Source organism: Sesamum indicum, linkage group LG6 (assembly GCF_000512975.1).
Source record: "Sesamum indicum cultivar Zhongzhi No. 13 linkage group LG6, S_indicum_v1.0, whole genome shotgun sequence".
In the NCBI taxonomy this organism is placed as follows: Eukaryota; Viridiplantae; Streptophyta; class Magnoliopsida; order Lamiales; family Pedaliaceae; genus Sesamum; species Sesamum indicum.
Window position 1 is genome coordinate 23,187,305 of NC_026150.1, and position 14,892 is coordinate 23,202,196.

Genomic DNA, 14,892 nt, shown 5'->3' on the forward strand with positions numbered 1-14,892 from the left:
TACACAGATCTTCTAAGTTTCGGTTAATTACTTCTGTGACAGAAAAGGAAATATATAATCACAGAACTCACTCTTTAATACTATTTTGAGTAAAAGTTTTAGACAAAAATCTGAAACTCAGCCCATCTGTCCTGGCTTCCACCAAACCATTTGTCATTCTGTAGTTGATTGGGATTGTTTTACTTTTTTTACTACTGATCTTGTCTTGAATTATAATAAAGAAGCATCCACGCATACTACCCTATAACTTAAGGGCCAACTGTAAAAATATATTTATTCAGAAATCACACATCAAGAACTTGAAATTTAACCGGTCACATGCAAGATCAACTTTTAAGAAGCCCTTTGTATTTTAGCTTCCATAGTTGCCTTTTCCCTTTTCATTCGTGCACTCATTCCCTCCTTGGTTTGGTGTTACCATTGCCATCATCAAGTCTGATAAAATGAGAGATGTCCCTCTTTCCCCTAACCCTTTCTCACCCCCCCTCCCCCGACCCCCCATAATTCTCAAGAAACATTGTCTTGGCCCCACCTTGCCTTCAATTTTCTCACTCAAAATCATGACCCCACCCATCATATCAATCAAATCTTTGGCACAATTCACTTGGGTAAAATTTATTTTAGTCCCCAATTTTTAATTTTAATTTCAAAATAGTCCCTGTCTTTTTAAGACACGTTAAATTAGTTCTTTCAACAAGTGACATTTCTTTATTACCCCAACTCACTTACTTTTTCTCTTACTCTGATGTTTTGAAAGGAAATGAAAGTTTTCCTCCCATATGGAACCAATCTCTCAGACTCAGGCCAATCTATCAGCTAGCAGAGTAACTTCCTTCACCAAAACTCAAGGATGAAAATGAAAATCTTCTTCTGTTCATCCTCATTTTCCCTTCAACTTCTGCTAACACTTGTCTCTATTCTTCATTCTTTCCCTGTCTGCTCCACCAATCAGAATGCAGCAAAAGTTGTGCCCGACAAGATCCTCTCTTCCAACATGGATCCACTAGAACTGGAAACCTTGTTCAAGATTATGGAAATCCTTTCCTCTGATCAAGACTGGAGAGTTTCATACCCTAACCCCTGTCAACCAGCCTCATCCTGGCCTGGAATTGAGTGCAGATACACAGCTACTGACAACCATTTCCATGTCACCAGGCTTGATTTTGGCACCCCACCAAATCCATCTTGCAAGAACTCAGCTACATTCCCTTCACAAATCTTTCACCTCCCACATCTTGAATCCATCTTCATCTTCCAGTGCTTCACTCAGGCCCCGGCAAGAATTTCAGTCCCTGCAAACAACCCCTTCACTTCTTCCCTCCAACAGCTGAGCTTGAGATCAAATTCTGCTCTTATTGGCTCAATCCCACCTCAACTTTCCTCTCTCAAATCTCTTCAGGTCCTCACATTATCACAAAACAAGCTGACAGGGGAAATCCCAGTCGAGATTTTCAGCCTCAGCTCTCTTGTACACCTTGACCTCAGCTACAACATCCTCACAGGTTCAATCCCCCTGGAAATTGGCAATCCCAGAAACCTTGTTGGCCTTGACTTCAGCTACAACAAACTCACGGGTCCAATTCCTTCTGCACTTGGCAACCTCAGGATTCTTCAGAAGCTTGATTTGAGCTCAAATTCACTCTCTGGAAAGATTCCAGACACCATTCAGCAGCTGAACTCCCTGGTATTCTTTGCTCTTAGCAACAACAGATTCCAGGGTACCTTCCCCAGGGGCTTGACGGGTTTGCAGAACTTGCAGTACTTCCTAATGGACAACAACCCCATGTTTGTCTCTCTTCCCCTGGAACTCAGCCACCTTAAGAAACTTCAAGAACTCAGGCTTTCAAATTCCGGCTACTCAGGCACAATCCCGTCAGCCTATTCCCAGCTGATGAACCTAAGCTCCCTGTCACTGGAAAACAACCGATTATCAGGCCGAATACCGACGGGTTTCTCCAATCTTTCCCACATTTACCACCTGAATCGCAGCAGGAACTTTCTTGACGGGACTGTGCCCTTCAACTCAACTTTCTTGAAAAGGCTCGGCAGGAACTTGGACCTGAGTGGAAATCCAGGACTGTGTTTGAGCCCGTCAGCTGCAAATGCTGTCGATGTTGGTGTTGATGTCTGTGGGAACAGCAAAACCAGCAGCTCATCTTCCATCAAGCCATTGAAGAAATCTCAAGCTCCATTGATGTCCTACACACTGTGTGCTGTCATTAATGTTGCTTTGTTTCTTCTAACATTGCATCATGGGCTGTGTTCTTGTTAATGATGTTAGAGATATAGACTATGAATACTGTATTAATAGTTCGATTCTTTAGAGCAAGGGATGTTACCTGGATTTTAAGATTATGGTTTTGTATCACTTAGGACAAAATACATTTACATTCTTGCTTTTTCATCTTGTATGACGTGTTTGGATCGATAAATTTAAAGGCAAGTATTTTAAGTTCAAATAACAAATTTTTCGATTTTATCTGAATACTTTCATGGCTCAATCTGAACTATATTTTTATTAATAGATTTTTCAAATATTTTTAATGTAAGTCCGATCGAAATTCTCTTTTTAAATCCTTTCTATAAATCTGAAATATTCTTTCAATATAGCATGAGTGCATGATCTTTTCTTTTACTTTTAATATCTCTATCATAACAATACATGTGTGGTATGCGACCTACTATTAAATTACGATTGAATTTAATTATATTATTTTTTAAAAAAATTATATATATCGATAGTATTAACGAGAGTGATAGAAGATTCCAATCGTAGTAAATGTAATATTTTTTTTTTGAAGGTTCTCTGATCCCAAGAAAGGGGTCCAATTTGTGGTAAGGAATATGATCAATTGTGTGACTGTTCACAGACAAATTTGTAGTCATCTTGACCGTTTGGTCCACGTTGGAATAAAAAGTACGGAGTTTAACTTTAATATATGTATTTATTGATGTGAAGTGAAAGTAAAAATTTTAAGGCTAAATTATGAGATGTTCTGAATTTTAGCATAAATACAAATATTTTTTTGTATTATTTTGAAATATTATTAATATCGTCTACTATTTGATAAAATCATGTAATATTTGAAGGGAAGTATGGAATTATCAATTTTCTCATTTTTTATTCTTTTTTAGATTGTAAGAAAATCAAACTAGGTGTTTAAAAAAATTAAAAATTTATAAAATAATTGTCCACTTAATCTATTATTTTTTTTAAAAATAAGTAAAATTATACAGTTCATAAAAGAATTTTTGCTAATTCATCGTAAAAAATGAATGAAAAACTAACAAAAACTGACGAATTGGGTTAATTATTGAACTACCGTTCAATTAGGGGTGCTCATTGTAATTTACCCAAATAATAAATAATGAAAATCAATAATTTCATATAAGATGATTTTAGACTACACTTGGATTGATGAATATGAAATCCATAATTTTAACAACCTTGTAACATGTCTTTTAACCTACATTTGGATTCATCAATTTGAATTTGAATGAAATATTTGAAAGAGTGATTTCAAATGACTGCATATTAAAAAAAAAATTAAAATCTATCAATATGTAACAAAGCGTAGTTAAAAAACAGAGTTAAATGATTTCAAATTTTTTGAATTTAAAATTATCCAAATAAATTCAAATAATTTATTATTAGAGATTAGAAATTCATAATTTCAAATACATCCATCCAATTGTATCCTGGATAATTTTAGATTCAAATTTATTTGGATTTGAGGGGAGGGTTTTGAGAAAAAATTTCAAATGACTCGAATTTGAAATCCATCACTATTAAATAAAACGTAATTCAAGATTAGAATGAAAAAACTTGAAATCCTAGCCAAAAGCAAGTCCTAAAAAATTGGATTTAATCCATAATTTTGAATTTATCAATCTAAATGTAAGCTCGATAATTCAAATTATTCGATTCTTATTTTCAATTATATTTTGTTAAATATTATTATATTTAAAAAATTTCAATATGAACTCATTTGAATCATTTCTCTAACCATCATATCCAAATGCATCCTTAAACACATTTTGACAACACTTAACATATTTTACAAAGGCGGTATTTGTAATTTTTCAAACAACGAACAAGTATTTATAATTATGACAAATTTTAGGAAAGTCGGTTGTAATTTATTCTTTTTTTTTTTCAAAATTACTTTTAGACCAATCTAAAAATTATATATTTGAAAAAATAAAATGAGAAACAATCCACACCAACAAATATAGGAAGTGTTTGTGAAAACTTAAATTAAATTATATGAAGGTATTTGAAAATATAACTTCTGCTTATATTTTTTTAATAATAAATTAAATATTGTAAGTTGGTGAGAAGGCATTTAATTAGTGCAGTTTAAGGTATTATTATGAATAAGTCGAATTTATTTATGACTTTTTTACCCTAACTATTTTTTGTATATTTCAGAAAAATCCAATCACAGTAATGAATAAAATCTATCCACCTATGAGAGTAGTTTGGTAATTTTACAAACAAGTTGGTAAATACCAATTTTTTACCAAACACTCTCAACTTTTATATTGGAATCATTTATGCATTTCTTTTTGGTTAAAAAATAAACACTTTTAAAAGATATTAACTTTTCCGAACACACCCATAATAGTTACATTTAAAAAAATTATGATAAAATTGAAAATTATAACTCTTATTAAAACGTGATTTTTGTGATTATTAATCACAAAAATAATTATTAAAAAGAGGTCAAAAATAAAAAAAATATATATATATATTTATACTTAAAATTAAAATTTAAGTTATTTAATCACAGGGTCAAACAAACACTTAAAAATATAACCAACAAAGCCAAATTCTTTTTAAGACAAGTCTGAAATTCTCATCCACTATTACACCAAACAGTTACCCTCTCAACAGATTCAAAAAATCACCCAACTTACTTTACTGTAACATAGGAATTTTCAGATTACTGTCCGACTCTGACACCTAATATAAAATAAAATTTTCTTGATTTAATGAAAGAATAATTACACTTCAGCTCCTAAATTTTAGTACAATTATATATCGATTTTATATAATTTAAAAAATTATATATAATACCATACGTTTATTTTTGTCTAATAAATAAATTTATTAATCTATAAAATTCGCTGATATTAGCAAAATATTAAAAAATTTATATTTACTTTCGATTGATTTATTGCAGGTTAAACAATTTTTTCCTGATGAAACTCCCCTTATAAGGGTGGAGATATACCTTCTCATATACATTAGCATGTGAAGTTATATAACAGTAAAAAAAATTTTTTTTTTTTGGAGACGCAATAAATCAGTAATAAGTCGTTCAGAAAAAAAAATATAGATTTTTATTGATTCTTTTACTAATATTAGTAAATTTGGTTAATTTCAACAAATGAGAGGATTTATTTGGTAAACAAAAATAAATATTTTAGGTACTAAATATAATTTTTTAAATTATAATAAAATTTATATATAATTACACAAATTTTACGAGATGACAGTGTAATTATCCTTTAAATAAAATAAAAAAATCCAAAATATAAATTTTTTTGAAAAAGAACTAGGAAATAAAAGGCATGGCTGTGTGTGAAAAAACAAGACCACTGAGGAGAAGGACACTTAGAGGGCAGGAGATGGGCCCCACAAAATTCAAATTACTTTTTAACTTTTTCTTGTTTTAATTAATATTTTTTTCCCAGCTGTTTATGTGGTCCAAAAATTCTTCAATCCAAACTGCTGTAGACACATTTGGTTCAGAGATGTGTCATTTTCTTACACACCTGAAAATGAACTTGAAAGAGATTTTTACTGTCAATTTTTCACTTGCCATTTTTCACCTTTTTGAAAATTTAAAGGGAAATATAGTGACAATGTCACCAGAAATGTTAATGTGACATCACATCACAACATTATAGAACTAGGTAGGATAGGCTAATGGCTTTAAAAAAAAAGGGGGGGGGGGGGGGGGGGGGGGGATAGGCTAATGCTCTACTATGATGGCCTTCTCTATTTTTCTGTTTTTAAATAGAAATGGACTATTATATTATAAGGATAACTGCATTTATATCTTTTAATTTATGGTCTGTTACATAAATTGTTCTTAATTTTTATGAATAATTACATAAATCATCTCTAATTTTCATAAAGGAGGGGCAATTTATGTGGTGATACTGACATTTTTGTGGCTTGTGTGCGTAATTTTTCAAAAATCAAAGGTGGTTTGTGCAGATCATGTTGCCATTTCTGCGGGGCGTCTTCGTGTGTGTATGGTTGTTCAAAATATATGGGTAGTTTGTGTAAACAGATTATAGGTTAGAGGATATCCGTGTAGGGGTTTTGATACGATTATAAATACTCCATTGTTGTTTGAAAAACTACGAATACCACCATGATAATTATAACATTCATGGTTGTTTGAAAAATTACGAATACCTACACTTTTACCAAAAAAAGGGCAAATCAGCCTACTATTTTAAAAGAGTGTTTTGTTTTATAACTCCTATTTTTAAATTGATTAAAATTAAGTTTATTTTTAAAAATTCAGGATTTCATCCCAATTCATTATTTTTTTTTTCTTTTCATTCAAGAAAATTTTGTGCCTATTATTATTTTAAAAAAATTGCATAACACCCCCTGTATTTTAGTGAAATAGCACCGAATGAGAAAAGTGATGAAAGCAAGGGAGATGCCTGAACTTCAACAGATATCTACCCTCTACCTCTGCCTCTACCCGACCCCGTTGGTGCTGCAAAGCAAAAGATGCTCTGCTCCAAAGACACACACATGAGCTGAGCTGCCTCAACGAGACAAATGCAAATTACACCAAATGCACGTACTGCAAATTAAGACATGATCATGAATTCTGTTCATGTTATTAAAGGACAGTGATCTTGCTTCTTCTGACAGACTTACAGATTCGTGAAAATCATTCACTATAAGCTTTCTCTCGCCCACATGCATATTTCTTTCTCAGTTGAAGTAAAATTCTTGTCCTGATCAGATTTGGTTGAACTCAATCAATCACAAAATAAATATACATCAATCATACAATATGTATATTGTATTTAACATATGATTAATTCAAATTCGATTGAATTGATTTCGGACTAGAATTCTCCGTCAATTGAAAACCTTTCTCTTCATGCATGTTCCAAAAACATAGGTCGCCGCAAGAGTTTCAACCACCCAGTACCAAACTTTGATGTAATTAGGTTGAGAAAATGAGAAAAAAAAAATATTTGTAGGAGAATAATGGGACAATGATGAGAATTGTTAAGTATATAAGATGTTGCGGAGATGAGTATTATACACTCATATTTTATCAACATAGGAAGTTTATTAGTATAATAAACTAGCTAGAGTGAACATTGATCCGACTTGATCGAACTTGATCGAGTCGGATCAATAGCCTACTATTTCAATTGTTAGTAGCCAGTTATCATCCAAATTATTAAGGTATTTTAGTGGTTGTTTCATTTGGTAATAAAATGTCATTATTGGCTCCTTAAGTGCTGCATTAAGTGGTGGTTTTGACTTTGCCTGTATAAAGGCTTGTCATTTCTATTTGTAAAACACACTTCAAGCTCTCTCCCTCTATGCCATCTCTCAAATTTTTACAGATTTTAGCTTAACTTTCAAATAAAAAATTTTGAGTGTTTGGTCGAGGTGTTTTTAGGTATAGTGCTAAAATAAAAAAATATGCAACCGTCTTATTGAGAGAAATTATGTTGTACCTGGTGCACTACTGATATGGGACGTATATTTTCTTCAAGTCAAGCAGTGAATTATGTGATTCAATTAAATTTACAATTACCATTGGACTAAGAATTGTTATGATACAATTCTCGTTGTAAGTTTTCGATTTAATTTCTTATCGTGAATAGCGTTCTAACTGTAATACGTTATTTATTCCAATGTGGCTTTCATTGCTTTTAATTTTTAAATCTGATTGTTGTATTTCAAGACGTCATTTCAATTACATGAAACTGATTTTTTTCAACAATCTTGAAGAAAATTTACAAGTTTTGAAAAATCGTATTTATTAGAACGTCGTAAATAGTTTTGCAAACGTTGTTTTTGGAAACTCGAATTTTTTTCCTGAAATTTTTTGAATGCTATTTTTAGTTACCAAAGATATTAAGAATGGCCAAGCTTATTTCTGTTGTGATTCCGATCGCACCAAAAATCGATTTAATCAATTTGTCCGATAAGTTTTTGGGGCCAGTTTTTCAAACGCTGGCAACAATGAATGAAAATTTGGTTTAACAATGAAAGGGCTCTTTAGGTGACCAGAGCTGAACTTACTGATACCGATCTCAGAATTGCTGAGATAGTTCAGTGGATAGAGAGGGATAAAATAGGTTGAGGAGCGATTTTGTCGGCTTTGTCAAATACGCTCTTTGACGTCTATTGTTCTAATTCTTAAACTGCTAAGTTTTTGTGGGATGAGTTGGACCGAAAATATAATACTGAAGAACAAGAGCTCGAAAAGTATTTTGTTTCCAAGTTCATGCGGAATCAAATGGTTGGGGACAGGTCTGTAGCTGAACAAACTCATCAACCTTGAGCATGCTCTGGCTGATGTTGAGATGAAGCTTCCTGAGAAATTTCTGGTGATGTTCAAAGTGGACAAATTTCCCAAATCTTGAGAAAATTTTGGCATGACGCTCAAATATCAGAAAAGGAAACTATCTCTGGATGATCTTATGGTTGCTATCAGCACTAAGGAAGAGTATAGAAATCAGACCCAAAAAATGTCAGTTGAGCATCAACCCAGGGCCAATCTAATATTGGGGAAACAGAAAGTGAATAAAGTTAACTCAAACTCAAATGCCATCAATAAAGACAAGACCACAAAAAATAAGGAATGAAAAGCAAACAAACCATGCTGGAACTATGGGCAGGTTGGACGCTGGGCCAAACTTTGTCCTAATAAAAAGGCCAAAACTAGGCAGACAACTGTTAACATAATTGTGGGAGGTTCTAGCGGTGCTAGCACCTCAAGAGCAACTGAAAGGTATGCATCTGTAAAACCCGAACTTCTGACTATATACGAACCTTGTGATTGGTTGATTAACACTAAAGCAAATGTGCATGTTTATGCTGATAAATCTCTCTTTATGTCTTATCAGGCCATCAATGAAAGGACAGTAAGCATGGAGAACTATAGTACTGCTGAAGTACTTAGGATAGAAAGTGTAGACTTGAAATTTTTTTCAGAGCACATCCTGCCATTGAAGTTTTTGTTACAAGAAAATTTAGATAATTTAACTCCAATCACCTACAACAAACCAATACGCATGCTCTAGCAAAGGAGAAATGATAGATCGCTCGAAGTAACTATCAATATGTACCTTTTTTTTATAATTGAACAACGCCATTTTAGTGTTTCAAAATTTGTAATATGTTATTTTCTTACTTTTAGAATCATCTCACTAATTTTTACTTTCTTATCTCTTCTCAACCTCCAATTCTCTTTCATCTCAACTCTAACTTTTACACTATTTTTTATTTATTCAATTAAAACATACATTTTCTAAGAAATTAACAATTATTTTTTGATTTTTTCTTTGAATTTGGTATGGAGACCCCACCCAACTTTCTAAATCGAATAAAATACCCTTGAATTGTTGTTTAACATCAGAAATGGTCCATGATTCATGCGAGCTATTTTCAGTCTCAAATCTGACTAAAATTGTGGTATATATGGACTCACGATGACCATGAGTCAATTCTGTATCGTTGATCCATATATAATCATACAATTTTGGTACACTTATAAATACTAACCCTCCACGCCCATGTATAATTTTTGCTACCTTGTCTATCCTGATTAGTTCAATTTTCTTTACAACTTTACTAACTTAATCATCACATGACTATAATATAGTTATTATCAGTATTATTTTTACGTGTTCATTTCTTGCATATTACGTAAAAAGATCAAAAAACTTCCCCAAATATTTTGGAGCTTTTTTAAAATAGATTTAATACCTTAAATCTTATTAATTTCAGACACAATTAATTTTGTACACACATATGAATGTACCACACAAACTAAACACATATAAGAGGAAAGCAATGGTGGAAAACATATATTCTACCCTCCCCATTTGTAAAGAGAAAACATAAACTAAAAAACAAAAGAGGTATATATATATATATATATATATAACTATCAACTGCTATATATGTATGTATGTTTTTCATGTAGCAAATTTTAGCAAGATGTCATCATTAATGCCACAGACATTTCACTTTTTTGTTCCCAAACAAGGCCTTATTATTCCTCTGGGTAATGAAATGCATCAATGGAAATCGCTAAAAGGTAACCCTTTTAACCCGAGAGAAAGCGCTGCTATGCAAGTACAGGTGAGAACGTTTAGTGCTTGATTTGTTTCTCCGCAGAAGCCTCACGTGTGGAAACCAAGAACTGGGCTCTGTCTTGTTCATGAACTACTTATGTATATTTTTTAGGTTGTGTATTTGGATTATAAATTTAATGGTAAATTCAGACCAACTTTTTTGATATTTGACATATTTAGGTTGTTTACTCGATCCCTTTAACTAAATTAGTTATTTAGGTTGTGTACTCGATCCCTTTATCTAAATTAGTTATTTAGATTGTATACTCGATCCCTTTATCTAAATTAGTTATCGTGGCACAAAGTACTTATGTATATAAAATCATGGTGTAAATAATCGATATTTATGAGTAAAAATAAAGTTTTCTTTTTTATATACTATAAATATGTCGTATTGATATGTTCTATTTTATAAAATAGCAATTTCTTTTTAAGAGCAACAACCCAAATAATAATAATAATAATAATAATAATGTAGCATAGAGAAACCATTAGTTATTTTTAAGATAAAATCTAATAACATCCATAAATTCCATTTTATCTAATTCTTCTATAAATATTTTATTTCAGAGTAGAATATTCAAACCAAGATAATATATTTGATTAATTTCAAATGGTAGATGATACTTTAGCAAATAGTGATTGGGCCTTTAAAAAATGTAGGAAATACGGCCCATATGAATTCCAAAAGGCCGCTCAATTATGTTGCTGGTAAGGCCCAGCCCGTTTTGCGTTCCTCTCTTTCACAGTTTACATCGCACCGTACTTCCCCGAAAAACGTTCCTCTTTCTTCACTGGCCATCATGGCTTCAAAGCATCTCTTAGCTCGCCTACGAACTCTAACCCGACCCGCTTTGCACTATTCCCCACCTAGATTTCTCTACCGGAACCCTAATTATCTGCATGAACACCAAACAAGGACGTATTCGAATGCTCCCCAGCCATCTCCAGCGGCTCAGGCTTCGGCTACTCCACCGGTGTCCAGTTTACATTCGAAGAGCTCCTTGAATGAAGCTGAGCTTAAAAAGTTCGCCGCCATTGCAGAGACCTGGTACTTTTTATTGGTTAATTTTGGACATTTTACCCGAATTTGATTGTGTTATGTTTATCAATTTGTTTGATTCTTTATTGAATGAATTTTAGGTGGGATGCTGAAGGGCCGTTTAAGCCATTGCATGTGATGAATCCCACGAGACTTGCTTTTATTAGGTCCTCTTTGTGCCGGCATTTTGGGTAATTCTGATTGTGCTTTTGGGAATTATGATTAAATTTTTCTTCTTGTGTAAAATAGGGGTGAAAATAGTTTGAAACTTTTTGAAGAAGTTGTTAATTCGTCTGCAAGATCATTTTTCTCTTATACTTCTGGTTAACTTTGATAGAGTTACTAAAGGAAACAAAGAGATTTGCACGGATGGTTCTTTTTACCAATACTGTATGTAAACCAGGTAGATCACATGGTCTTGTATTGATCATCTTTGAGCTCTCTGTAAAAAATTGCTTAGTCTCTTAAAACTGGGTTTTAGAAAGCTGCTGTATTAGGCTCGGATGTGCTTTTATTATTGGCTCCTGTAATTGAACGATTCACTAGCACCAAGTTGCATGATGATATCCGTTGAGATAAAAAACAGGAATAACTGCTATCTCAAGTCTCCATTTTGGGGATTAAATTTGTAATGCGGAATTTGTACGGAGAAAAGGAGAATTATTAAAAGAAAATCTAGTATGAGGAATGATAATCATGAAAACTCGGATTTGTTTAATTTTACAATACCAAGATGGCATATGTTATAAAATGGGTAAGGCTCCAGAAACCTATGAATGGAAGCTTCTTTTTTCAATCTCTATTTGGTGAAAAAAGTTGAGAGTGAACGTGGAAGTATATGTGCAGCCATGGATCATTTTACTAGTCTTGAAAAAAATTTAGCAGAATATCCTTGGTTGGAAAGGAGATCCTTGAAAGGGAGCATAGGATGAATATGCACATTAGGTGGTAACCGATCGGTTGCAGAGAACCACATATCCTTTATAGATTGGACTTTCGAGATAAGTATTACTTGCTAAAATTTTTGTAAATCTGAAATTGAGAAAAACCAAAGAGTAGGTTCAATAGAAATTGGTTGTAGGAAACTATATGTCTTAAAGCAGGTGAGATTAGAAAAAAAGCATTATGTTGCTCGATCATCTGTGGAACTAGAAAAATGGAGTGGTGAGAAATCAATCACACTAGAGTTTGTATCTCTACTCTTTCTGCACCGTAGTCTCCCAGCCATTGAGGGGCACCCTATAGAAGTTCATGTTCTTCATGAATGAAGCTCCTTTTCACTTGTTTGAACCCATAAATGTATTTCTGGACATTGCATAGCTTTGCCTATGACCTCAAGCTTGAGAGGTAAATGTTACTAGGCCAGGCCCACTTCTGCTCCCCTTTGAGCATCTCTTCTTTAACTTGGGACCTTCTTGCAGAGTTCTTTAAACTTAGTAAAACAATTTCAGACTCTAAGCATTTTCAGTCAACTTTGGAGTTCCTCCAAGACTCTTCTCTAAATTGAGACCAAAAGAAGCTTCCTTTAATATGCATTAGAGGCCTTATCCATCTTTAAATTAATAAGATAAGCTTCATTATTACGACATGGATAATGTTGAACCTGGCTTTTCATGAATATTAATATTATGCATTTCTACTAGATGTTGAGTAATTGTCCTTTCACTGGTTTGAATATGAAAGGCCTATCTGCATAAAGGGATTTGGTTCTTTATAGAGGGTATCACGGCATGATTAAATCCCCAGTTGTCTTTAGGTATAGAGCCCGTAATAAAGCATGAGACAGTGACCTTAATCTAGCCAAGTAGGGTATATTTGGACAGCCCTTTCCTTACTCGACATCTCAGAGGCAATGGATGCACACCTATGTGATCTGTCCTCATTCACATACTACAACAGTCCTCTGACTCATCTTTCACTGGCTCAGTTCAGCTTAGCTACTTAATGAAGCTAGACCATTCCTCACTCATCCTGGTCCTAGCATACCTGCTGAGCCAGTGCACCTATTACTCTCAGTTCACGTTGTTAAGATTTTAATATTGAATGATTCTTCTCTTGGACAACAATTTAAGCTTTTAGATGAGATTGTTTAACCTGGTATCCAAGCCAGAGCCAGAGCAAGTCAAACAAGATGCTTTACTGGGATGGAACCAATGGGAGTATATATCCATTACTGTGTGAAACATGAGTTTATTGTTATATGTACCCTGTTGTCATTTTCCTGGTTGAATGTTTACTTTTTCTTTCAACAAACCGGATGCTTTAGACATTTTTCACTTTTCATTCATCCTGTCCGTACTTTGAGCTACATAACCTTCCCTCTCTCTTAAACTGCTAAAATCATAAGAATACGTAATGTTAAAACAATTTGCTGCTTAGTACTGTATTAGCATAATCAAGAATTAATGACCTTTACGCTGGAGGATTAGAATGAGATTGGTTGCTTGGAGTTTTATAAGCATAGATGATAAAGTCACTTCTCCGACATCTTGAAAGGTTCTATATCATTGTTAAGGTGTTCATCGGCTAAACCTGATATATGGAACATCCTGAGTTTATTTCTGAATTTATTTCTCTTTTATGTTCATGAATGTATCCCTTAAATAGAAATATACTGTATTTGAAGGAACCTAAGAACCACCGGTAAACATTGATATACTTCTTTTCTTGGCTGTCTGATACAAGCTGATGATTGTAACATGTTTCAGAAAGGATCCAAACTGTACAAGGCCATTTGAAGGATTGAAGTTCGTCGATGTTGGCTGTGGAGGGGGGATTTTATCTGAGGTATGCATCTTTGCTTTTTGTTGATGCTCAAATTTGGGATGGTTTGTTGTATATATTCAGGAGATTTTGTACTCTGTATGGCAATTAAATATATATTTACCATTTTTGTTGAATTAATACATGTAATTTGTAGTAGTATGTTTTCTTTTGCACCAGCAACAGCTCTTGTCTCTAATGGTCATTTTTCATCATATTTCAGCCTTTGGCTCGTATGGGTGCTACTGTCACAGGAGTTGATGCTGTGGAAAAGAATATCAAGATTGCACGGCTTCATGCGGTATGTTCTATTATAGATGGAAAAGAAGAGAAATCGACCAGTCGTATACATTCGCGCAGAAATATGAGAAATATTCAGTCTCGTACTTTGCTAGTGCAAAAATGCATGTCCTCTAATTTCATGTCCATGAATTGCTAGACCCCTCAAAATCAGTATAGGATAGTGGTGGATGTTTTCACATTGAGGAAGTTGAAATGGAGTGGAAGCAAATTCATGTATACATATCTGAACAATCAAGCCTTATTTCTGATAAACTTGACCCATCAAATTCAAATCTGATGTAAGAATGAAAGTAATTTGAATTCTCCCACCCTATTTGACTTCTTCATATATACACTTGGCGCGAAAGGGGGGTTCAACATAAATAGTATCTTTAATAAACCTTTTTTTTTCTCTCATTCTGGAAGAGTTTATATTTCCA

The 14,892-nt window shown here is 33.3% G+C and overlaps 2 protein-coding genes across 2 annotated transcripts in view; both read left to right on the top strand.

Moving 5' to 3' along the window:
* On the top strand, window positions 696-2,444 carry LOC105165588 (protein TOO MANY MOUTHS). Its single transcript, XM_011084651.2, has one exon. The coding sequence runs from the start codon at window positions 851-853 to the stop codon at window positions 2,270-2,272; it is 1,422 nt and encodes a 473-aa protein (XP_011082953.1). The 5' UTR covers window positions 696-850; the 3' UTR covers window positions 2,273-2,444.
* The window catches only part of LOC105165591 (ubiquinone biosynthesis O-methyltransferase, mitochondrial), a 5,909-nt gene continuing 2,138 nt past the window's right edge, over window positions 11,122-14,892 (top strand). Inside the window, exons 1-4 of the mRNA XM_011084652.2 lie at window positions 11,122-11,416; window positions 11,509-11,598; window positions 14,116-14,194; window positions 14,394-14,471. Of these exons, the coding sequence (XP_011082954.1) occupies window positions 11,169-11,416; window positions 11,509-11,598; window positions 14,116-14,194; window positions 14,394-14,471 (495 nt within the window). The 5' untranslated portion in view covers window positions 11,122-11,168. The remainder of the gene's footprint in view (window positions 11,417-11,508; window positions 11,599-14,115; window positions 14,195-14,393; window positions 14,472-14,892) is intronic.